The sequence below is a fragment of the Ceratina calcarata genome, unplaced genomic scaffold (assembly GCF_001652005.2).
Source record: "Ceratina calcarata isolate Rehan_Ccalc_2016 unplaced genomic scaffold, ASM165200v1 scaffold235.2, whole genome shotgun sequence".
Lineage (NCBI taxonomy): Eukaryota > Metazoa > Arthropoda > Insecta > Hymenoptera > Apidae > Ceratina > Ceratina calcarata.
In genome coordinates this window covers 305842-332636 of record NW_017145399.1, presented here as the reverse complement: position 1 = coordinate 332636, position 26795 = coordinate 305842, and the positions used below count along the sequence as shown (strand labels likewise).

The 26795-nt window shown below is 42.0% G+C and overlaps 1 protein-coding gene across 6 annotated transcripts in view; it reads left to right on the top strand.

Annotated features, from left to right (window-relative positions):
- The window catches only part of SK (small conductance calcium-activated potassium channel), a 140201-nt gene extending 113453 nt beyond the window's left edge, over positions 1-26748 (top strand). For all 6 annotated transcript variants that reach the window (XM_018020785.2, XM_018020784.2, XM_026811699.1 and 3 more), the window contains 7 exons: positions 590-685; positions 8947-9368; positions 10807-10942; positions 11775-11885; positions 14839-14966; positions 15205-15274; positions 15705-26748. In XM_018020785.2, the coding sequence (XP_017876274.1) occupies positions 590-685; positions 8947-9368; positions 10807-10942; positions 11775-11885; positions 14839-14966; positions 15205-15274; positions 15705-16313 (1572 nt within the window). In that variant the 3' untranslated portion in view covers positions 16314-26748. The remainder of the gene's footprint in view (positions 1-589; positions 686-8946; positions 9369-10806; positions 10943-11774; positions 11886-14838; positions 14967-15204; positions 15275-15704) is intronic.
- The last annotated feature ends 47 nt before the right edge of the window (positions 26749-26795 follow it).

Genomic DNA, 26795 nt, shown 5'->3' with positions numbered 1-26795 from the left:
AATTAATTGGATATTTTCTTCTATACTTTTTAGCACGTAGCTATTTATTATTAGCATTATTCTTCCGACGTCTGATTTCTTTTTAATTATAGGGAATGCGTTTTTCTAAGGTACATAAACTTTTGGGATTGACTGTATAGCCAATACATACTTAACAGAACAGTCGGGTTGGAGTGAAATTTCCAGGAATTATGAACGGCGAATATGAACAGCGATATTAATTATCGATATCGACCGCGTTCAGATACAAGATTAAAATAAACTGTTTCTGACGAATTGTCCTACAGAACAACGTTGTTAAACTTCACTCTATAGTAGTCGAAACAAAAGTTCAGCATAAAGAGGTAGCTGAGATACTAATAAACGTAACAGATGCATTTATTATTTTTAATGTACCACATAAATTTGCTATGTTTATTCCGAACACCCAGAATAGATTAATATTTGTCGTCCCCTTGAATAAATGTCAACGTGTTTACCGAAAAGAGGAGCGGTGTAAATTTAGATGCGACCGTAAGAAATGGAGACATTTTACGCGTGTGTGTTTCGACTCTGAAATTTACGAGGACAACGTTTTTATATGTTTCAGGCCTCGTTTTACTCGACAGCACTGAAAACCCTGATCTCCGTGTCTACTGTGATACTGCTTGGCCTCATATTTGCTTACCATGCCTTAGAAGTTCAGGTGCGTATAGAAAAAATTCCGTTGACTCCGGAGTTACTGTCCTTATCCCGAGCATAGAAACAATTTCACATGTGTAACGCGGCTAGATGGAAGTTGTACGACATACATGTACATAAAATGTCGCATCGTTCTGCGCACCTGTGGGATTTCATTTTAAAACATGGAACGCTTCGATCGTCTTTTATAAGAAAAGAAATATATATATATATATATATATATATGCGACCGCATTGAATTCCAAAGAAAGCAAAATTTACGGAGTTCTCATTTTGAACGATTAAAGGATGATTGGCAATAATTCTTGGCAGGGAATCGAGCGTACTTAATAATAATCTCCAAGTCTAATTCGATAAATCGAACAATGGATACAAAACTAATTATCCGGCTTCCCAGGCAGAGGTCTACTTTTCGCCGCCTCTTGATTACAGATTTGATTAATGACCGTGAAATTCCGTCGGCACAAAAGTGATAGACGAGAGCGGCGGCGAAGTCGCGGTGAATAATGAATATCGTCGAGGCGATAATTTGTCGCGACGGTAAGTAAGTGAAGATTTAATAACTAAAAGAGGATTCAGACTCTCGAATCCCTGTGAAAGGAGTATCAAAACGATTCCACGACTGTTCGCAAGTTTTAATTCCAAATATTTTCATACCGTCTTTACTTAATCATTAGTACCGCTTGCGTAAGTCTTGAATCTGAGTATTAATTTACTTGTTGCATCGGTGGAATGGGAGAATTCATTAAATTAAAGTCGTTCTACCACGCGGAAACGACATTAAAATGTTAAACTCGAAAATATGTGACACGAGTCACGAATCGACGTTATTCAATAATTTACACGGTAATCGCCTCCACGCCGTGCCACGTATATCTCATTTATTACGACCACACGTAACAATGGGCGCAAATGGCTCGTTAAAATTCTCCTCCGTCACTGCGTCGTTTGCGATCGACATGAATTTTCATGAAGTACCGACTTTATTATATTTTCGTCGACACCGGCCATTGCAGACCGATAAGTCGCAAATTTATTCGCCTTCGTTACGCCATACACAGCTCCGATTAGATTTTGCCGTTATTAACGAATATTTGGAATCTGTATAATTTTTTTCGATTGGAATAGAATCGAGTATACTAACGAGCTTGTATGCCGCATCGAAACAAATATGTTTTCGAAGTTAGCGACTTATAATTAGTCGGATCGTCTCGGTGCAGTCGTTTCAGAGGTTTCTAATGTTACTTTGCACAATGAGAAAAAATTGTAATTGTTCGGAAACCCACTCGTCTATTGTTTCATTCACGAACAGCCAGTACTCGTACGTGAATATAAAGCGGATGAAAAGAAGGTCTGGTTCTGAGTTTCACCGGTAATTCTGCGTAAATGCTCGATAACCATCCCCGTAGTAACCTGTATCGCGGATTGCGAGAGGAACATAATCATTGTAACGGTCGCTTGTTCCGCGTCCCTGAATTTCCTATCGCGTTAAATACGGAATCGCGTTGGTTAACTCGATTACCACTACCGGCAGGGAGAAAATTGCGAATTGTTCGCGATGACGAACGCGCATCGGGTGGCATACCGGTACGCGCGCGGATCTAATTGCGTTATCGTGCGCCGCTGCATAATAACCGTGCAACGACATGGTTCCCGCGACGAAACTACGTTCCGTTTTGCGGCCTGACGCAAACGAGATCCGGTACATCTGCGAAACCGCTGCTCAAGCCTGACAGGCCTGAGAAGAGCGATCAGTCCGCGGAAAAGAAGCATCATTTTTTAATACCACTTGGATCGTGACCCAACATTTCTCATCTTAAGCCTGACAAATCCTTTCGACTCATAAATAATCGACGATAGACCTGGCTGTCACGGATTGGATAACCGAACAAATGAATATTCACCCGCAGTAGTATAAGCCACTATAAGTCAGACGCGCGACGACCGCGATAACCGCGGGCCCGTTTTCTTCTAATTCCCAAAGCGTCGACTGATTGTCGATCTTCCATTTATCTAGGAGAATAAATGATATCACGGATAGATATTCATTTGACAAGAGATAGTGGCTCGAATGTCTTGCTCGTTGATCAAACGATACTATTGGTAGTATTTGGACTTTGGACAATCCGAATGCCGCTGGCGTGCAACGTGAAATAGGATAATGGTTCGGTACAGCGCAGTTCCTTCAGTGCAGTACATTATCGGAACATTTACAACCGAGAGTGGACTTGCATTACGCTACGTTCCGTTATGCCGAACACGTGAAATTAAAATCGATCGTTTGAATAAAGAATACAAGATTTATACAGTAAGATGTGCATTGATTCACTCTCTTCTTGGTACGTGACATCTCCTATGGTGAACGGACGAGTCCATCGAAGATTCGATTTAGGGAATCGTATTTGAACCGAATCTGTCAGCATCTCACGGAGAATCAAGTGGGTTTGCACGTGGATACACACGACCGTTCGATGGCACGGCAAAGTTTGAAATTAAGAATGGCCTGTTAGCTCGCGCAAACACGGTTTTCGACGTCCAACGTCGAAAGCGGTGGATCGAGAACCTTTTTGACTCGAACATCTTTCCCTTCGGCGTCAATATTTAACTTGGCTCTTAAACGTTCGTTCGAGACTGAAATTGGCCGAGTGACGTAATGCGCGTCGTGTCGACATCGTCTCCAGCTGTCCTCCATTTACCGACTGATTAAGACGGGATTTTAAAGCGAACTGAAACCGAGTCCGTGATACCTGGCCGTTAAACGACTGTTCTCATTTCGCATTCAAGGAAGCGATCTCGCGTAAACAACGCTTCAGAAATATACGACGAGTCGCTTCTGGATTAACAAGACGATTATTAGTTTAGTGTCGCAGATAGGCGTTTTTAATTCGCGTTCATCCTGAGCAGGATTTAAATAATTAAGATCACAGTAATAATAAAGACGGGACGTCGTCTGGAGAATTGAAGACGTCTCGGATAGACGAGCGCTTTCACGGATAGGAGGATAGCCAGCGACACGCGAACAAAGAATCGATAAACTTTATTATATATTTCTATGAAACAGAGAGCAGATGTAATAACGCGCATGACAGGACACTCGACCAATCGACCATCTTTACACGCCTGTCCGTGCGTCGCGTCGCGTTAAAATCGACAAAGAGTGGCTGCATGCGAGTGATCGAATCGACAGCCGTTTTTTTTTTTTTTTTTTATCATTTCTTCCTGTTCGAGACAAAAGGAGTAGTAAAGTCGGGCAACGCGAGAAAAATTACCCGACGGTCGATACATTATGTAATAAAAAAAAAAAATGGTCATTACAACGAGACGTTGAAACCGTATTAAAAACCATAAAAAATAACGCCGATTCAGTTTTTCACTCGCGAGAATATGTGTTACCAGAAGAAATAAGTAACACCGTTTTAAATAAACTGAAATTGATTTGCTTAAATCTATGCCATGGAAAATGTACGAATCCGACACTGTGCATTATTAAAAACCTGCAGAATTCACTGGAACCGAGCGCGTAGATTGTATTTCAGACCGAGAGAGGAGAAACAAGGGCGATTTTTCTCGTGCTTTCTAATCGGCTCGTTTAAATTCCCTGCTCCTGAACCGGGTAGATCGTGGGGAACGGAATCCCGACGCAATCTCGAGGCCCAAGTCGAATTTTCGCGCTTGTTCCGCGACGTTCCGCGATAAATTTGAACAGCGATAGAATGTAGATCAGGCGCGGAGAAATCGGTGGAAAATACGACTCCATTGTGCCTTGTGAGGAGCAAGAATAGAAAGAGGACGCGTACTCCTGTGTACCGAACGTGACTCCGTGACAAAATTTATGGAATATCGAGAAAAGTGTCCCAAAACTTGGCTCACAATCAGACGGAACGTCGTTTTTGTACACACTGCTTCTCTGAAATATCTCTTCCTGTTTACGCATTAAACTTGTAGTTTCGAGATTAGAATAATAGATAATTGACTTTCTTATATAACTTTGATGATTGATTAAAAGCGTCCGAGTGTCGTGCAAACTGATTGAGCGGTTATTCGACAACGTCCAATTCATATTCTACATCTTGTCTATCAGAGGTCAATTCGTATTCGTCAAGCTTCGAATTTGAATTTGAATTTGAGATAAATCCGTTTAGAACCAGCTGAATTTGATCGAACATCGCGCGATTTGATCGTCGAAGAGTAATCTATATGACAATCCGCCACCCCTACATCAGGACCGATGACGTCTCTAATTTTAAACTTGGCAAATCCGAACGAGTGAAAAATTCTTTATAAAATTTTTTATGAAGCGTTCAGACGTTATAACGAATATAACGTTATCACAATTGTTGGCGAATTGAGAGCGAGCAGATAAAATTGCACACATGGGTGTTCAATGAGTGATTTCGAGAACCGGCAATCGAGGCAGTATAAACAGTTCGATGTGTAACAATTTTACATTGGGAAATCATCGGGGAAAGCTTTCCTAAGAGCATTACCAATGCTCGCGTACAACAATTATTTACTTTATCACTATTTATCCTCCTCTCCAAAGCAGCATGAAAATCGATTTATCTCGACGCTTGCTCTCTGAATTTTCAATACGAACGCTGTTGCATTCTGTTTCCTAAATTTCATTCTCTCGTTGTTCATTATCGTAATACGATTAAACACTTTACATAGATTTATGTATCGGATTTCTTTTAAATTTTAAAATATCAAGTGAAACGTAAAATATTTTACGAGTCCCCTAGTGGTCTATAAAAAGAAACGGAGGTACTTAGAAGGAAAATTTCTATTAGGAAATGTACCGGTCAATTTTCATGAAATACGTTAGCAACCTCGCGTTTAAGCTTATCGAGTTTACATAATCGGCGGCTGTGAATCGGTTCAAGGTAGATCTAACCACGTAACCGGCTAAGTCAGCCAGCCAGAATCTCATAAGAGCAGCTAATCCCGTTAAACGGAAACGAACGTTGTAAACTGTAAACGATCACGAGTATTACGAATTTTAATGGATACGCGGCACGCGATTCTTCGAGATCACGAAAATCTCGCGGGACAGCTTTAACTGTTATGAGTATTAGCTTGTCGAAATTTGAATTTAATTCCTTGGTGTTCGAGTTCTACCATGACTGCCTGTGAAAATTCGTTATCATTTGATATCGTAAATTAAAAAATCGCATCATTGAAGATAATTGCTGTAATCATTGAATGCTCCCATATTTCATTATTAAATGAAGTCCCTCGAATTACTATTGTTTGCCTTATACTGGAAACTGCTTGCGGCAACGTTGGCCGCATCATTAAATTGTTCGGTTCCAGGCAAGAAGCTATCGTATCGCGTTCTGTCGAGTAATTTAGCATAAATGCTCGGCGCAGCATTCGGCTTTACAACAGTAATCTTCGTAGGGAAGGGCTGTGGAGCGTCGAGAGGCGTGGACGGGAATAAAGCCGATTTGCTCGTGGTCGTCGCGTATAAACGGACCCGGAGTAGTCGGAAAACGGTGGACATTCATAAAGGAGTCGGTCCGGAAACGGCGTCTCCAGTCCCATCCTGGTTTCTAATTTCGTGGATTACTTTCAGGATCGCGAATGTTTCCATTCCATTTTCCCGTGACCCAAGCCATATTTGTGGTTTCGTGTTACTGTTGATGACCATGTCAAAGTTGCTCTGTCTTCGACTTTGTTTCTCTACAGGATCTCTTAATTAAAGATTAAGCATGCCTGAAATGTGTTGCCGATTAAAGTTCCAGTGGAAGCATGTTGGGAAATTCTATACGAAAATTTAGCGTGGGTGTTAATATCCAAAATGGTAATAAAGTATGGGTAACAGAATTTCACCATAAGCACCGAGATCGTCGTTACTCTTCCCGGGCTACGTTCTCGCCGAGGTATAACAAGCGAAATTCATTTAACCCGAGACGGTATCGTGTACCCTAATAGTTTTAAATCCCGCCGGACGACAGTGCCAGAACATGGTTCGCAGCTATGATGTTTCCCATGCTTCCAGTTTAGCCGACGGTAACAATGTTAGATAAGCCAAAATTTTAGTTGGAGTAGGGCGACTGCGCCGTCCCGCTTTACTCCAAGAGAGAAAACAATGTTTCCGATTCGTTTCGAAACGACCGGACCGCTGGACACTCGATTTCATTTCAAACGTCATTCCGTTTTCGCTCGAGAAATTCGAGACGAATCGACCGATGCCCTGTCGGATGTCGTTTGGAAGAATATTGCACCGTTCCCGTTCGTGTCGCGCGCATCCAGAAATGACAGCCAGCGTAATAACGTGCAAGGAAGAAAAATTTTTAGATAGACTGAAAGACGCAGTCTTTAATACTTGCGTCGATTCTTCACGGGAAGAATACTTGTCAAAGAACATCTCTTAATAAATATGCACAGAGAAATATCAGACTATTCTTTGATCATAAAAAGACAGCATGTATAATATAGTTCGAAGAAAATGAGGTACAGATCACGTTCGTACAAGTTTGCAGATCGGTTTTCATACCTGCGGCACTCGTTGTGCAAACGCGAACACGAAACTATTGACAGAAACGAGTCACGTAACTCGACGTGTACACATTTTCCGTGGAATTAACTGGTTCTCAATGAACGTTTACCGAAGCACAAAGGGACAGGACGGAGAGACAAAGTGGTGGCGCGGTCTGATTTTAACGAAGGGCGCGCAACCCCTTCTCGCGAGGGAAAACGAGAACGAGAGGTCTCGCAACGGCAGAGCGGCGGCGGCGGTACAGTTGGATTCGAGCCTAATGGCCCGTTGACCTTTCAGCACCTGTTGATTGTCGTTTATCAACGATTTGCATGCGCAGATTTCCCGGTGATCACCTGGCCATCTACCTACTGCCTCGCCGTAACGAACGATGCTCGCGAGGTGTCCTCGAACTCGCGCGCTGATCGACGTAACGATCTCTCCAGAATCCCAAACGATGCATCCCCGTTGTTCCTCCCCGTTGACCACCCCCACGAATTTATTGATTTTCGATTCTCCCCCTCCGTGACCGAGTTTTCATCATTATTAGCAAATTGGAGTGCGCGACAAACGCTAGAAAAGTTCCGAGTCGGATTTTCAGTTGTTCTATCGTTCCAAGACGCCTACGAATAAAATATTTCGATCGAACCGGAATAATACTATGACCTTAAAACGCAGAATCACTTCCGGATATTAATTGTCTGCGATATCATTTTTAAGATTTATTCAGTTTACTGTGATTAATATTTTTATCATTCAGGTATCAATTTAATCGACAAATTATAGTGTTCTAATAAAGATACATGTGGTGATTTTTCTATCATCATGTTCTAGCGCCCGACGAAGTTGTTACGTTGTTCAAATTCCACCGTAAGTTCTTCGAGTCTGCTCTCTATTGATTCTTGAGAACGTTGGAATAGTGAGGATATCTCGTTGAAATATTTCGAGCATGTAATTAGAATAATCGCGAGGCTCGACGTGGGATATTCAAATCGTCAAGAAAGAGAGAAAGTTCATTTATACGAAAGGAAGTGACACAAATTCCCGGTAACGGCGAATATCGAATAAACCGTAAAAGGCAGTCGGCGGAGTGGTATAGAATCTCAAATGGTACCCTTCATCCTTCACAGTTTCGCACGTTTACGAACATCGGTCGCAATAAACAGCAGTCACCGCGAAGCTACAAAATACGGGACATCGAAAGGGTGAAACACGGCCCCGTGATGATAGCCGAGCTCGATATCCCGCTACAAATTGACCGTAAAATGCAGAAGACGGTACCCGGTGCCAAGGGTCGAATCAAAGTCGCAAAAAGCCCCGGGTTACGTACCTCTTCTCACGGAATCGCTTTGCGACCATCGTGTCACGTCGTAATTCGTTTTATCGATACGTACATCGCCCGCTGAAAAGCTCCGCCGCGGAACGCGTTACACAGAAGGACTCGTCGTTATCCTGGAAACGCGGGAGTCGATGCACCGCGAAGATTACCGGCGATATTTTCTGTACTTTACGGCTCGGTTGTTCCTTTTCGATCTACTCTTTCCGACCTTTGAATAACGAGAAATCTACTCTTTAAACATGATACCATTTTCAAAAATTTCGTTACAGAACTGGGAATTTTTATTCAAAGTAAAATTTATGTGAGGTTCATTTAAAGAATGGAATCTTGCATTCTTTAATAATAATAATGATGTGTGTTATACCTTCCACGATTTTATATTTTCGTTTAAAATCCAAATTTGTAAAAAGATATTTTGCCCAACCATATCAATTGTTGTTGACAGTTGTTCATGATCGATAACTGCGCGGACGATTGGCGGATCGCGATGACCTGGCAGAGGATCGCGCAGATCACGCTCGAGTTAATGATCTGTGTGGTCCACCCGATTCCGGGCGAGTACTACTTCCTGTGGACGACCAAGCTGGCGAACAAGGGCGGCGACTTGGGCTCGAAATGGGTACCGTACGACGTCAACCTGTCGCTGCCGATGTTCTGCAGACTCTACCTCATCTGTCGCGTAATGCTGCTTCACTCGAAGCTGTTCACGGACGCGTCGTCGCGCAGCATAGGGGCCTTGAATCGTATTAACTTCAACACCAGATTCGTCCTGAAGACCCTGATGACCATATGCCCGGGTACCGTGTTGCTGGTGTTCATGGTCTCGTGGTGGATCATCGCCTCGTGGACGTTGCGCCAATGCGAAAGGTAATCGAAATAAAACTAGTAGATAACGTACGACGTTAGAACAATAGCTTCGCGAGAGCATTGATGCTGCAACGTCGTCGTACTCGGAAGCGCACGGCGAGTGCGTGATCCTCGCAAATCGTATACGAATAGAAAGGTGCGTAGACTCGTTAAAGCACTCGTGGAAAGACTCACTACAGAACAATAATTACGTAATTAAATTCTCCGACAATTGAGCACCGATGAACGTACAAGTAGTACTTGAAAATGATCTCGTATGAACCTTCATAGAAGATTTTCGTCGATATGTTCTTTCTCTTTTTCTTTCCGACATTGATTCTCGGTAAAACCTCCGTCTATCTTTTTCCTTGTCCATGAATAGACCTTTTCCGGTCCTCTAGCCTCGAATAAAACGTCTACGGATTCACCGTCCTCTCTTGTTCTGTTCCTTCATTTCTTTTCATTCGACTTCTCAACGTTCGTTCGTGTATATATCTCCGAAACGATATTTCCTTTTTCTTTGCTCTTTTCCAGTTGTAATTTTCCATCGTCTTTCGACTCCGAGAAATTCATTTACGAAATTCAACGGCAACATATTTCCCAGAAGCACGCTTACGATTTAATTATAACAGCAGTACACCCTTTGACAGTTCTCCTATTTTCATATTTCCATTTAGCCAACAATGAAAACTCAATTTTTAATCAGTCCGCCTGTACACGTGTAAGCAGCATTTTTTCCTAAACAAGAGTTCAATTAACAAACTAATTAAAAGAAGGGTAATAGGCCGTAATCAATTCTCGTAGCTCGTAGCGTCGAACTACCGCTTCGGAATCTCGTTTCGGTTTCGTTGTAAAACTCAAGAACGACGGGATCGGACAAGAAATCTGTTGTAACACCGGCTATCCCGTTAGTTCGATTTAACGACTCTGGATTAGTCCAGGACGCGCACTATTTTGACGTTCCGGCCGGTTAACGATTTCCGATAATGAATTTCGTGGATTGGACGGGAAAGAAAAAAAAGGTCTCGTTCCGTCCGTGTGCACGCATTTACAACGAGTCAGGAGAACGTGATTCAATGCCGCGCGGCATTATCATAACAAGACCCCTCTCGCGTCGTTAATCTTTCAGCATTTTTCCCGAAACGATTCCTTTTTAATATGTATTTGCAACTCGCGCTCTGATTCGCTCCCTTGAGATGCAAATCACATCGAACTCTCGGCACAAATTTATTCTAACGTTTACGGTATCTACAATAATTAAATCGTAAATTGCACTGTAGCTGAATGATAGTTGAAGTAGACTGAGTCCGTCTGTGATCAGACGCGAAATGTTTATAAAGACAACGACAGCCCGTTTTCTAAGATGAAAATGAAATAAAAACGAAGATGTACGACCATTCGTCACGATCCTGTGACATCGCCTAACATCGCACTCCTGTTTTCTGTTCTGCGGTGGCAGGTTTCATGACGATGAGCTCGCGAATCTCCTTAATGCCATGTGGCTCATCGCTATCACGTTTCTGAGCGTCGGTTTCGGTGACATCGTGCCCAACACTTACTGTGGTCGAGGTATAGCCGTTTCCACTGGAATTATGGTAAGGTCCAGGACTAGAAAGTTTAATACGGAAATTCTCGCGAGATTTGCACGAATCTTTCGCGTTCCTCAGGGAAGATAGTGTTAGTAAGCGCGTTAGAGAATCTTGAACGACAGAAATTCATTTATTATCATTTGGCAAGCCTGTTAAAATAATTTTCAAGACAGAAGTTTGAAATCTGTACGGGGATTCGAAGTACCGGATACAAAATTCAACGCGTTTCGACGAGATAGCACAATGAGGAAAACGAAGGGTTATCGATCGACGGCATCGCAGCAATGCAAAGCGCAGTTTAGATGCATTTAGAGCGAGGCGACGCGCGACGCGACGTATCGTGACGATAAACGCGACAGCCGGGTCTAATCTCTCCATTGGGAGCGCGCGCTGTTCCTTATTGTTACTGCATACTCGCTCCGTGCTTGCTAATTCACCGATCTACGGGAATCTCGTAGCCGCGAAATCGTTAACCGATTTGATGGTGGCAATTTTACGGGAAATTTCATTTGACAAATGTTATCCGTTCGTCAGGACCGACCGCGCCAACGTGTTCTGGTTCGCCACGTCGGCCCTATCTTTATTGGGTACTCTTTCTTTTAACGAGACGGCGAGACTCGAGTAAACTTATCCTATAGAAATTGCGTACTCCCTCAATGAGAAGAGATAAAACTTCACTTGAATTTTATTACCCTGTAACACCGGCCTGTTCGTGGACAATTGAACAGTGTATATCGCGAGAGGAGGGAATCCGTTAAATCAGTTTGTAATTAACGAGAGCATTAAATTTCTAATTAAACGTATAGGATGAGTTTACAGGTAAGTTTGGCGTTTTTAGGGCGCCGGATGCACGGCGTTGCTCGTGGCGGTCGTTTCTAGGAAGCTCGAGCTAACCAGGGCGGAGAAGCATGTTCATAACTTTATGATGGATACGCAGTTGACGAAAAGGGTAAGAACAAATAAATAAAAATATCTCTCTTGTCGCAGTCTCCTCACGGCTCATTCATTTGATGTAATTTATGAAAAGAAAAAAAATTGTTGCGACTATCCTGTTTTCGTGAATTAATCTTTTTCCTTCATTCGAACAAACGCGAAACTGTATTTAACCTTTGAGTCATTATGCTGACATTTTCGCTTGGCGGAGATAGCATATCCGTTCGTTTAGAACTTCCTTGAGACCTATTCACATTTAATGGTTGTACATCGAACTCTACTTGGTCGTTTTCTCGCCGGAGTGCTGTTCGTTAAACCATGTATATTAAATTTGAAACGAGACCTATAAGCTTTACTTTATACTGTAAGGCTGAAAGAAGTCGGGGTTTTAACGAGTGAACTTGCGGAGTTTTCATTCCATGTGGAATTTTTAGGGATCAATAGACACTGCTTATATTATTAGACATCATTTACAAGCAAATTGCTTTCCCTGGTTGTACGACTTTCATTAAAAAAAAAAAAAGAAAACGCCGCGAGCTTCCATAATTTTGTATGCATCGAGTCGTCAAATTGTCTATTTAACTTCTCTGTAAAATTTAAATTTTTCAACATCCATTTGTCCTCCCGCCGTGTTTTAAAATTGATACTGGTTAGATAAACACGATAAAAAATATCTTACGTGCAGCTTAAAATATGCATGGGAGTAGACAATGGATATTTTCCTCTGGTAAAGATAAAGAGAGACGTTACGTAAATCTAAAATGGGACAGAACACTTAACGAGGTTGAAACAACGATTCGAACAGGAATTTTAAATTTGAGCTTTCTGTTCGATCGTGGATGGCGCCGTTCGTGTTTTCAAGCCCGGGCGCAGAGGTACCGGGACATTCAATGTGTCATTGTCATTTTTATCTCAGCTCTCGATAGCCCGACTATCGCGATCGATCGATCGAACAAGGGAGTCGCTTCTTAAAAGAGACAAAGACTGGGAGACGACCTACTGGGTGTTTATTCGGGAATAAAAAGACTTGACAAATGAGGGAAAGAAAGGCGACAGACTATGGACTAGACGGTCTGCGATAAAACTTTATACGCTTTTACTTTCATCAGTACAGAAAAAACTTCATTTCACTCTATTTTTGCCAGTCTTTAATAGGCCAATTCTATGTACGCGTTCACTTAATCGAGATTACAATAAATGTACCGAGTCAATTAAGGATGTATAGGCTATATACTTAAACAATGCTAGCACGTTGAATTTGTTATTATAGATCCCTATTACTATTAAAAAGCTATCTGCAAAATTTTAAATCAATTCATGTGACTTAAAATTTGCATGTACTCTTATGCTAATCAGCAGAAACAAAAGAAAACTTCCTGGTATTTAATGTGCGAAGTTGGAAGAAACAACTGACATGAGGAAATACAAACCTAAAAAGTCTGGAATTTCTGACGCTTTTCAGAATATATTTCGATATTTTTCGATATTTTGACCAAAAAAAAAATTTTTTATTTTCCCGAGATTTTTCCAAGGGGTACCCCTTCAAATTTTACAAAATTTTCGTTTTTTGCCAATAACTCCCAAACCGTTAGACCTACGGGAAAATTTCATCAGACCTTTCTTGTAGAGGACGATGAGATCTACAATTTCTGTATAAAAACTTTTCGCTAGTGTCTATAGTTTACGAGTAATTTGCAAAAAACTGTTTTTTCGTTTTTCGTCAATAACTCGTTAACTATTGGTGCTAGGGAAAAACTGTTATACAGAAATTGTAGATCTCGTCGTCCTCTACAAGAAAGGTCGTATGCAATTTTTTTGTATCTCGAACGGTTTAGGAGTAATTGAAGGAAAACGAAATTTTTTGTCAAAAATTGGCTGTTTCGACGGTGAGATGATCGGATTTTGTCAATGCCAATAAAATGCCAAATAATCATACTGAACTCGTTAAATACTGAAATTAGGAGAAAATGAATAGAATCTTTCTTTGTAGAGGATGTCAGTGCCTACAACTTCTGTATAAAAAGCTTTTTACCAGCATCAATAATTAATTGGATATTTCCGTCTATACTTTTTAGCACGTAGCTATTTATTATTAGCATTATTCTTCCGACGTCTGATTTCTTTTTAATTATAGGAAATGCGTTTTTTCTAAAGTACCGATACTTTTGGGATTGACTGTATAGCCAATACATCCTTAATGCGAGAAAGGGCTTCGAACTTATGAACTATTGAAACAGACTAAAGTCGACAAACAACATGCGAGCGAGAACTGTCTCTGGATCGAAGACTTTAACCTTCGGTCACTGAATTAACTAATAGCGTGTGATACGTAGAAACCTTCGGAAATATCAGAGTGACTGGCAGTGACAATAATAGAATTGGCGATTGTCAACCAGCGGAATTCACACTTCCTTCCTGGTCGCGTGCAAACATTAACAGCCTCTTTTTACGCGTATCTTCTGAAAATTTATTAAGCCCGTAACGTACGTGACTGGTCAGAGGAACGCGATTTCCGTTTGCTCTCGCCATACGTATGTACACGTACAAACTCGTTCGCCCGCATTCGAGATAAACACGACTCTCGATCGGCGAAGCGATTATTGGACGTCTCTCTGAAATTGCAGCGTTCCAGCCTGTTTTATCGCGACTAAGAGATATTGGATTCTTGTCCAATTAACCATGGACCGGAGAAATTGCTTGTAAAAGGTGTACCACGTCGTCCCGCGCATTATCTGCTTCTCGTTTTTCCAAACAACGAAACTTCCGAAGCTTCCTTTCGCTTTGCTGCTTCTAATTTAATTGATTTTATTAAGTGTGAGGGAGAGTTCTGCCTCGCTTTTTGTTCGTCCCTGACTGGAACTGTGTACCTGTCCTCCGTAGCCTTCTTTCTATCTTAGCGTGTCTGTCGGAGACTACGATATCAGGTCCGAGGATTTGTTAGCTTTCAAAGTTACTTTGTTCTCTTACAGTTGAAAAACGCCGCGGCGAACGTGTTGCGCGAAACTTGGCTAATTTACAAACACACTCGCCTGGTAAAGCGTGTCAATCCGGGACGTGTTCGAACGCATCAGCGGAAATTTTTGTTGGCCATATACGCGTAAGTGCACACGCAACAGCAGCTCTTTGACTTGACTCCTTGACGCCGGACTCAATTCGCATAGATACAGACAGACTGTCTGATTCACGAATCCAAAATTGTAATCGGCCTGGTTATAACGTTAATGACGAACTCGGCAGGACGGTATCCGTTGTCAAAGGGTTGAGAGACGAGTAAAAGTTGATGGTTACCAGAAGCGTTTCAACAGTCTCAACCGAATAATACCGAACCTTTTCAGACTCAGGAAAGTGAAAATGGATCAGCGAAAATTAATGGACAATGCCAATACCATCACGGATATGGCCAAGGTACCAGCACGCAAGTAACTTAGAATCCAATTAAATTTCCCCCTGGCCTGAACTCGTCGATAGATCCCCGGTACTATACCAGCGCGCCACGTCGATCAGTTGCCTTTTGTGCTCGCGAACAAGCTCTTCATTTGTCGACTTCTATCACCCACACTATAAAGAAATATTCCCCTCCGCCCAAATCTATTTTCCCCTCTGATTGCGTGTCCATTCAAAATAATTTCGGATTGTTCGATATATTGTTGTACAACTTTTTCCCACGCCGTATACATGATATAACAATGCTCTATCTGACTCCAATTAGAACTTCGGACAAGAACGATTTAGAACGTTCTAATTGCTCGTCAATTCGGATAATCCAAGTTCTAACATTTAATATCGTTTAATGAAAAATAAAAACTAATTTCATGATGGAAATTCTGCGAAACAGACGCAGAACACGGTATACGAGATCGTGTCAGACATGAGCACGCGTCAAGACGCGTTCGAAGAGCGTTTGGTGGGTCTCGATGACCGTCTGATCGGCCTAGAAGAAAAACTGGCCGGTCTGCAGGCCTTGGTGGAGCTCCTGCCGGAGGTGCTGACCCGGTGTCTGGCCCAGCACGCCGAGCGGATAGAACAGAGGCGCAACTTCCTCCATCCGGACACCGCGGTCGCAATGGGAAGCGGTGGTACCAGCGGCGGCGGCAGCGGCGGCGGCGGCGGCGGTGGCGGCGTGACCGGAAACAGCCTGTCGATGGGCATCTCGGTTTCCGCTCATCATCCCTTGGCGAATCTGTCGAACTCGCTGCCACACTCGAGGAGCGTGCCGAGCGCGCCCAGCACGACGTCCCTGCACCCGTGGCCGGCGAACTCGATTCTGCCACCGGTCTCGAGTCGGACGCCGCATCTGGTGCCGGAAACCGGAAGGCACCATAGCCAGGCACATTCCACGGTGGCCACGACCACGACCTCGCAGTCGGCCACCAGGCTCACCTCGCAGTCCGGTATGGGAGGATTGGGCAACAGTCAGGGGTCTGATACGTCTCCGCACAGCTGAGTCTCGTCTTTGCAGCCGCAGCACTCGTATTAAACGAAATACGAAACAAACGCGAAGGACGTTCAACGACCTCCTAACGACGCTCGCGGTAGGTACCTCCTGAGCTTCGAGTCCCTCTCGCGATAGACAGCGAAATTGGTCTTTTTCTCTGTATAGTTTCTCTCCGTGTGTAATCTCTGTCCCGGCTGTCCGTTGTACTCTGTCGGGGATAGGAAGTTTAGTACTTCAGGTCCATCTTCGAGTGTACTAGTGTCTTGACTAGCGATAGAAGTCGTGTTCGGTTGACAGTGGTTTAACGTCGGCTTGGCCGCGAGGCTGCTGCGATGTACAGTCGACTCACAGTTATTAAGTGTTCCGCGGAGTATAAATACGTCCTGTGTTTGTCCTTCAGTTTAGTGTCTCGCGTCGCTGAAAGTGCCACGTATCTAGTGTTCGTTTCTTCGAGTCGAGTTTCGTAGCTCCGGTGAACCTTTACGCTTCTCGATCGGGAAATTGAGAAGTATTATTAGCGATGTAAGGAGATTCGATGAGGAATCTGAACAAGGCCCCTATACAGTGCGCAGACTGCCTAAAGCTTCGGAGAACGAATTCTGAATGGACTCGCGTCTCTCGGCGTCCCCTCGATTTCAGAACATCGATTTCCTCCGTGCTAATTTGAAACGTTTACAAGGCCAAATACTAATAGCAACTATAGCCAAGCCTCGTGGTCAACGCCGACCGACAAGGACCACTCGCCTATATACTTTTATAGCCGCAGATATGAAAAACGAAAGTCTTGCAGTAGCATCGACAACGGGTCCAATCCTCTTCCCGATTGACTGTGTCTTCTTAATTAATAAAAAGGGAACTGTACACGCTCACACGAATTACAGACACGAATACACAGACACTTATTTAAAAAAAAAAAAAATGAAGGAAAACTCGATCCAAAGTTTACGAAACAACGATGGAGATTCACAGAGGGAGGGACTCGAAGGACGCGAGCGTCCACTTCCAAATCGCTGCGAGCTGCTCCCCTGCCCAACTTGCGTGCCTGAAAACTTTTTTCTTAAAATATTTAAATAATATATTCGACACATAAACACACACACACACACACATACACACGTGCGCGCGCGCGCGCGCGTACACACGAACACACATGAACTCCATATTATCTCTGCATACCTCGTGACTAACGAAGAAAACGGTGAGTTTGGAGAAAAAAAGAACAGGTGAACAGACACGAGACGTGTTTGACAAATGTGAGAAAAAGAAGAGGACGTATCCCCTCGACGAAGATAAGGGTGGCTCTCTCAAGCTGGACGAACTTTTTATCTTTTAATAAACGCTCTGAGAAGCGTTTGTAGAAAAAAGAAATAGAAATCGTTGAAAAAGATTCTATTCGTTTCGCTTTCGTCCCAGATCGCTAGAGAACGAAAAGATAGCGTGGGCACTCGAAATATTTATTGAGTTTCATTTTAAACAATTCTGTGACAAGTATTTGCAACCTTGTGATAGATTTTTAAGTAAAATTTTTAATCGCTTATACAAACGGTAGATTGATGATTATGGTTTGATATCCTCGAACCGTCTGACACACGCTGCTCCACTTACCTCGCTATCTTCTTCTCTTCGCGAACTAATTCTTACGGTTTTTTGTCGACGAAAGAAAAAGGGAACCGCGAATGGAAGATGTACACTTCTTTCAGGGAACTGTGATTAACGCAACGTCGAGACGCTGCTGAAACTTTCGGATATTAATGCCCTTGTGTTACAAAGTACAATCACGTGGTGACGTATTTTTATGCGAACGATCGTTTATCAACCCTCTCGAAATTATAGTTATTCCGACGAGAATTTATTTAATACCTGGACAATTTATAATTGGTTTATTAAAAGGAGATTATATTTACAAAATTCCTGCAAAATTGGCTGCTTACTTCTTCACGACTCGTTCACCCTTCCCTATCTGAAACACGTTAGTGTTCGACGAAACATCTCGTGATTGTACCACGCGATAGTTTCTGAAAAATATAATCGAACAATGGAAGAAGAAAAGCAGCGTCGAAGGATTAATCAAGGAGTGATAAGTAACGTCAGCTGTTGCTCGAAAATCGAATCGAGCTTAGACGAGCCACGATGCGAAAAGGTCTGACCATGTCGATGGATGGAAGGGAGAACGCAAAGTGATCTTATCCGCTTTAACGTCCGTAGGTTACAACATAGGATATTATATCGTTAACATAATACAAAGTGTACGTACACGGCGCATGGGTACAAACAAGAGGCCATGTCCTCCACTAAAGGGGAAATTTTTTATAAACGGTCTACGCACGACAGGCGTACGCGCGTGGTGCACGTAGATGGTCCTTGGTCCACGTAAACATTGATTTTATCGAAAATTGTCCGACGAATATGGCGTCATGGTGGACGTCAAAGAGAAGAACGCGGCAACTTGGTTCCGATGCACGGAGGGTTGGTTGCACACGGATACTACAAAGGACGGTCGTCGCGTTTCCTCTCTGCGGAAACAGAAGCGAATTCAAGGGTGTATAAACGGACGCGAACTTTGAACGATCATGACCTACAAGTTCCTGTACCTCGATTTCGTTTCTAATAAATGATGATAATTCTATAGGTAGGTAGCAATGTGTTCAGAAAATTCGAAGTTAGGCGAGATTCTTCGAAGCATCCAGAAAGTGTTCCCGTTACTTCTACTTTCGATCGGGGAGAATGTTAATAAAATTCTTGTCGGGAAGGAAACGGTCTCTGCCAGAGATGTAACAAAATTACGGATGTTTAAAATGTAGGTCACCGAAGGAAGCGTCTTTATACATAATTGAATTCCACTGTAATTGCTTCAATTATATTGTTCCTTGTTTTTATCGTTTAGAAATTCGTTATGAAACCTAGATTACACTATTTTTTATTTTTTATTATTATTCATACGATGTTGTTACGTGCATCCACGCGAGGAGTCCTTTATCACGGGATGGACATAATCGAATGGAATGAACGACTGTGTCGACGAATAGGAATGTAGTCGGTTCGCCAACGATGAATCTGATTGAAATGACACTTAAAACAGGAAATAAAAAATATTTACACGAAACATGTACCTCCATATACTTTATAAACGACACGAGTTTTTATTTCTTAACACGTACCGTGGCAACATTTCCAGAGACGTTTAACGTGAAACACAAAAAGAAATCAATCGTTTACACTCGAGAAGGATGAAAATACTTTTTCCGATTCGAACATTTCCTGTTTACGTCATCATTTCGATCAGTCTCGAGAGTTATCGCGTGCGACCGTGAAAACCGAACGTAAGGGTCGTGACGGAAGCTCCCGCGACCACGGACTCGACCTTATAAATCCTTGCGATGCGAGGGTGGCCTAACTTCCGGTCGCGTGACGGTCCCGCAGCTCCGGCAAGTTCGCCAAACGCGATCGCACCGATATTTACCATCCGATACGGAAACCGTACCTAACGGTGTTACATCGCGTCGGCGCGATCGTACGAATCGAGTTAATTACGTTAATTGATACTAAACGTCGACGTTGACTACGCGATCCACGGAAGGGGGGATTAAAACACGACGAGCACACGTTAACGAGCCGCGTCGGCCGAAATTAATCGCGTCACGCGACGCGACGATTAATTTCTTCGACGGGGCCGGTCACACACCACGCGTTCTGTACATACGTACACGTACACACGGAAACCAGAATACATGGACACAGATGAAGTTACACGTACTATATTAATAATATATTATGATATTCCGTAATGCATCGTTTCGTAATATATTATTAATTTCGAGCACAATAATAATTCGGCGTGTTGTTACGTTCGCTCGTTGTTAAAATGCGACGCGACGCGACGGTGCGCAGAAATTCGTTCTTCTCAGATGATTGATCAATCCCGAAGATGTTCAGACTTCCGAGAAACGAACACACACGTACGTACGCCGTGAACAACGGCGATTAACGAGGCGGGAGAACAATAAATGAAAAACAAATAGTAGAATACAAAAAAAAGATCGTGAGATCGATAGAGAAACTAAGGGAACCTGAAGATCGAGATTTTTGAGGGCAGATAAGATCGAAGGTCTCGAAGAGGAATAAAAACACGAAAATGAAGAATAAGTAGGAAGAGAGATCGATTCAGCTTATTGGAAACGGGTCACGTGTTCCCAGACTGTTACCGTAAAGTTGAGAGAAAACGCGCACACATACACGCTCACGCACGCTTGCGAGGAAGGGAAGAATGGTTTGTTAATCAACTCCGGAAGGATTAAAAAAAAAAAACAGGAGAAGGAGACTTATTCTCTGCCCGCAGAAATGAACGGTCGAGCGTCCGTTTCCGCAACAAAATGTTGGGACCTGGTTTGTCTTGTCCGTCATTGTTTCATTTCGAAAAGCGTTGTTTCGCGGCTACTCCGAAACGCGAAACGGGACCAAAGATTAAAAAAAAAAAAAGACAATTGTCACAAAACGTTTTCATTCCCCTTCTGTCTTCTACCCTCTAGTCTCGCTGCCTCCATCGAATCTCTCTCTTTCTCCTAGTCTCTATCTATTTATCTCTACCCATCCTACACTTCTCTTTCCGTTATCTTACGAACGTTACACTCAACCTTTTTCTATATCTGTCCCTCCTTCCTGTTTTCGTCTCCTTCTCTCTAATTCTCTCTGTCGCGGCTCAACATACTGGACACGACGACTCCACACGATATTTTTATATAGATTTCTTAAAAGTGCATTATAGTGCCAGGAAGACCATGCCAAGTATAAAAAGAATAAAGTAAAAAAAAAAAAAGTAAGTACACGTTATAGACACGTTATTACGAAGCTGTCTCGATATCGAAGCATTAGGCGATATAGGGGACCGAGTCTCTAAATAAGTATTATAACTAAGTAGCTGGACGATATCGACGACGTCGCGGTCGTCGACGAAGCGGCGCATTTGATCATAAGGCACGCGTTCGCCAGACAAGAATTCCCACGGATCGAACATGGGGGATGGAACATGAATCAGCGCGTGTTTGTACACGTGAGGCGCGATATTTCACGATGGAACCAAACCGAGCCGATGATTACTCGATCCGAAAGGTCGGAGGGTGGACATATTATTCCACTGTGTCGTTCATTGCTAATTGGCATAAAATTAGAATGACGACTGCAATCGCGAGTCTCCTACGCATGCATCGAACAACTCGGGAGGATTTGTCATCTGTTCATTCGAACGGCGAAATTATACGAGAGATTAACATCGAACACCGACGGGAGGATTGATGATTGGATCGAACGAGGAAAGTGCAATTTTTCAATCGCGACGGGGGAATATTTTTCAGTTGTGACAACAGTACCTTCTCGAAATAAATGATACTCGTTAAAAAGCCAATTGTAAATGTTGATTATTTCGAATAAATCGTTGAGGACTGGAGAGAACGAGAAACAAATCGCACTCCGGTCCATGGTTTTATATCAGCGGGAATTTCGTTTTTAAAAACCAAACGGTCCGATGCTTGAAATATTGCCGGATTATTCAGAACACAGATAGACAAAAGAGAGACGATAGAGATCGATTCGTTGGCTGGACGGTCAGACATATCTTAACAGCGACGGATTGCGAGCAGAGGAACGCGCAGGAGGAGGGAAAACGGAATCGTTACTGTGTGATACAACCCATGGAGAAGGATCTTTCAACCGGCGCAGCGGTCTGCGTGTGTATTGCCCGAGTGAAATCGTTTCATCGACGATTCTTCTTCATACGTTCATACGCGCAACATCTATATACCACATGCGTGCACGGGACGAAGCGCTTCGTCTGTACAAGAGTGTGCTTACTTATCGTTGTGCGAAACGAACGAATGAAAGAGAAATCCGATCTTTTGTAACGAGGACTTGGTCAGTAAACGTGTTTATTAAGAACAAATTACTTGGAGTAACGAGAACAAACCGTGGAGACGAAGCAGCTTCCTTCCTGGCCGCAAATACGCCGAGGTTCATTTATATGTTTATACCTGTACATACATATGTGTATACTATATTACGTAATATACACGATATTATAGTATATAGTGTATATATATACATACGTAGGTATAATGTTGGAGACGTGCATTATGGCCTTTGTTTCGCGAGCAGAGTTTATACATATACATATACGTACATACTTACGTCTCTATGGAGTCACGGAGGGACACTTTTGTGTTCAGAGGCGCGACGTTAACAACCATTAAAAATATCGTTGTACTTTCGCGTGCGTCGAGTGTTTCGTGAATGTTTAAATGTAATACTTTATATGTGTACATATACATAATTACATGTATGTATTTTGTACGTTCGATGAGCTCGGAAAAGCTTGCTGAGATGCGAAGCAGCGTGATCGGATATAAGAGTGCTCTCTCCCCTTTATCATTTGTTATAGAAAATCCATGTGAAATACGAAATTCCTATAATGTAAACAGGACAAGGTAAAAGTGTCGATTTCACGACATTTTGTTTTCAACTTCACCCTTCGAAAGACTTACTCGAGCTTAATTTAAGATCGGCAACTTGAGCCCACGTACGGACAGTCACGTTATTTCAATCGATATATTGCTACGTTTCGAACCTGTTTGATGTGTCCGAGCGCATGCCAGTGTAATGAAACGGATTCCCGTGCTCACGGTGGTGAAAGGAACATGCGTGAAGGCAACGGCTCCGTTTCGTTTGATTGCGCCAGTGAATCGTCAACAACGCTGTCAATCACGAAAATGCGTCGCGAGAAACGGAATATATAGGTATACAAAAGGAGATCAAACAAGAAAAATGCGCACACGATCACTAAAAGTTACAGCTAATGTACGTACGTGTATCTAACACGAGAAAATGATGAACGAACGATCAGGCGTAAGTGGAACGTAGAATAAAAAAAACCGAACATTTATACGTACGTAAAAATAATAGTTGAACAGAGAGACACGTTATTTCCATGTTACAACCCTCGTATACTTTTTCCTCTCCTGTTGCGATCGATGAAAATTATCGCGAATAGTACGAAAATCGTGAACGATTTGATCGGTCGTCTTTAGAGAAACGTACGAAGAGACGGCGTAATAACGAACACAGAGGGAAGCGATGAAAAGAAGGGAAAGAATAATATCGGAGAAGGGCGGCCTCTCCGAAAGATTTATACGAAGCGTTAACTGCGTTACTACCAATGTATTAATCATTTATTACCGTTGTTATTATTACGGATGATTATTATGATTATTACCGTTCATGATTATTACCTACGATGAATAACCTGTAGCGTTTAAACGGTTTTAAGAAACTTTCAACCAGTTTATTAAGATCTCTACCAAATAATACCTAGCTACAGGCTGTCGCCGTTTAACTGTTACATAAAATGACCAAAGAATTACTTAAGTAATGTACTACCTATTAATCTCTATATAGGATGATCTAGCGACCACGAGTTTAAGGGGAAACAGTCTTTTTTAATGAACTCTCTCTCTATCTGTATTTCCCTATTTCTCGCACTATTTGCCATTGAAAGAAAACGCACAAGATGCAGTTGTATTTCCATTACTCCCTCGTTACCTGAATATCATTTTATTCGTCCGTCATTTCGCATAATCGTTTCCAAGTCAGCCGATCTATTCACAAGCAGTCATTTCCACCGCCCGCGTCTGTGGCTGATGCATGGCTGACTCGTACTACTGAAAATTATCTTTCATCGAACGAACCGCTCACGAAAGTGATTTCACGTAATCTGAAGTCTTTATCAATCGTTATCGGGCTGTAAAAATTGATGATCACGAATTAGGTCACATATCGGAAATAATTTTTATCTATTATGATTTACAACGAATTGATTTTATGAATCAGTTTCCATCTCGTTTTCAATCATACGTTCTGTAAATTTAACGCATATAGAAATTTTCTCTTTCGAATCAATGATAGAATTGCCAAAAAATGTTTATCGAGTAATTTAAAGCACTTGCTTCGTCGTCGAAGCGCTCATACGTAAAAGCATCCAAGATGGGTTGGTGCGTCGAGAAACCAGCTGTTCGCCTACGTTTTAATCAACGACCGTGCAGTCAAACTGCGTTTTTGTTCAGATTCTCTCGGACGATTACTTTCTCGTGGGTCCGATGCTACGCGAGTGTCGTCGACGTTCGCAATTGTACAGGTTGATTATGTAAGTTTACGGAGAGTTTCACTCGCAGACAATCTGTACAGAACATGGGACATAGTTGGAACAAAACGTCGGGGAAGGATCCGAGGGCTCTGTTACTCTGTTACACTTTGCAAGTCCAATTGTATCAAAAACACGCGGGGCTAACTTCCGTGTAACTTAGGTAACGGCGATTCGCGGTATTACGTACATTTAAATTGCTAATGATGAAAAGAAACATAAAGTCGAATTATTTGTCACGGCGTAAATACATACAAATATAAAAATTAATTTGAAATGTTTCATTTAGCATTTGACTTAGCATAATAGAAAACAGCCTAATTGAGGCAAAGATTTTTAAGAGAACTGCATCTTGCTTGTTTTCTTTCGGTGTGGCAGCCCATCGAAACAGGTCTAGATTACGAAAAGAGTAAGACCCAACAGGGTATCGCGCTAGTATCTACTTGTTCTGTAAATACGTTACGAGATGGTGGCTGGCAAAATGATAAAGCATGTGATGCTTGCTCAACTGCGAACAAATTTTAAATTCTATGGGTCGTTCATTTCCCAACTACTTCGATGCGTCCATCGAATTTAGAAGAACCGAAAGACGTTTGTATTTCTTGCTAATTTTCTAATTCCGAGGTAAAAAACGAAACAATATCGAGTAAGGTGGAAGGATGAAGTGGACGTAGATAGAAACAGAGAATAAATTAGCGTCGCTGCTCGAAGGAGTCAGTGAGTTCGTAGCCAAATATTAACTGCAACATCGTTTGTCGCGTGGGTAAGAACCGATTAGATTAAATAGATATAATCGATGTCACTGCGCCTGTACAATGTGTGAGCGAAGAAGAACTTCAGGCTTTTATTTCAGACTTTTTTATTCCCCAGGTTCGATTTACCCGTTGTATTCCGCGAGGGTTCTTTGTACCTATGTAGTACGCTGACTGAGTAAACTTTAGAAGCTTTACCATTGGAAAATGGACGATTCACATGTAGAATGAACACCGTAGTGAATGAGGCGAGATCGATAAAACGAGAACGTGGCGACTGTGTTAATTCATAGAGAACGGTGCGGAGTAATTATGTATCGAGATAAATTGCGTCGGTGATTCGAGGGGCAACTAGGCTGTTTTCTTTTTAAAAGAGGAAAAATAAAAGGAAATATTGTTTTATATCCGTCGTCTGTCACTGTGAAATTTTAATCAATACTTATTTTATATACTACTGTTTCCTCCTCCATTAAAAAGTTAGAACGCTGATTAGATTGTTATTCTTTATGAATATCATAATTGGATATAAATTTTTTATAAAAACTAATTGAATTCGTTCCTCCGATCACCAATCGAATGAACGCGGACGATAGCGTTCATCCTGTGAAAAAAAAAAATATTGTCCAGGCTACAATTAATTTATAATTACGAGAGAGAAAGGGAGAGGGGAATCTATGATGCGGCCGGAAATCGTGGACGAACGCTATGGTCACGCGACGGAATATATCTAAAAAGAAAAACTACAATTCCCACGCAACGAATCTTGAAAGTAGTCAATATCTAATCAATTTCGAAGATATCGTAGCGGTAGACGATTTAAGAAAACATGAAAAAATAATGCGAACGAAAATTCGTGTAAACGTGGGACACCAATCACGTTTAACTAAAAACCACGGGAGGAGAGATAGGACGAACACTTTTAAAGTGAATGATGTTCAAGCAAATGATGAAGAATCTTCCATTAGATTGAATATCATTATATAGAACATCGATTGTAAAAAATGAAAAGAACAAAAATCGATATTGTTATTTCGAAATGAACGAGTGATGATTAAGCGATGCGAGGTGTATATTGTATATATAAATATTATTATATAATAAACATAGCGGTGAGAAGACAAAAGAAAACAGAAAAAAAGTAGCACATATTTTTAAAGAGAAACGAAAAGCGAAACGATCGAGCGGAGACGCGAGCGCGCGGTGCTAATCAAGGCACTAATAAGTTTAAAAAGTGAGAGACAGAATAAAACCGATCGACTTCGATCATCCTTGTTAATCATAGGCGACTTAATTAAATATCAAGCGAAGCACCAGATAAAAATCTTTAATTCGTAGCGTGTATCTCCGAGGAACGCTGCTAAGAAAAAAAAAAAAATAAAAACGATCTCCGATCCTTCACGAAGGGATTAGGGATGTAATGAACTAACGATGTTTATGAACCAATGCATTTTCATGCCGAAAAACAAATAAAATTTGCAAGTCGGACATGTTTGTCTGTTCTTTAACTAGACTCTACCTTGTATCTTTCCTTACCCCCCAAAATTATATGTACTGCGC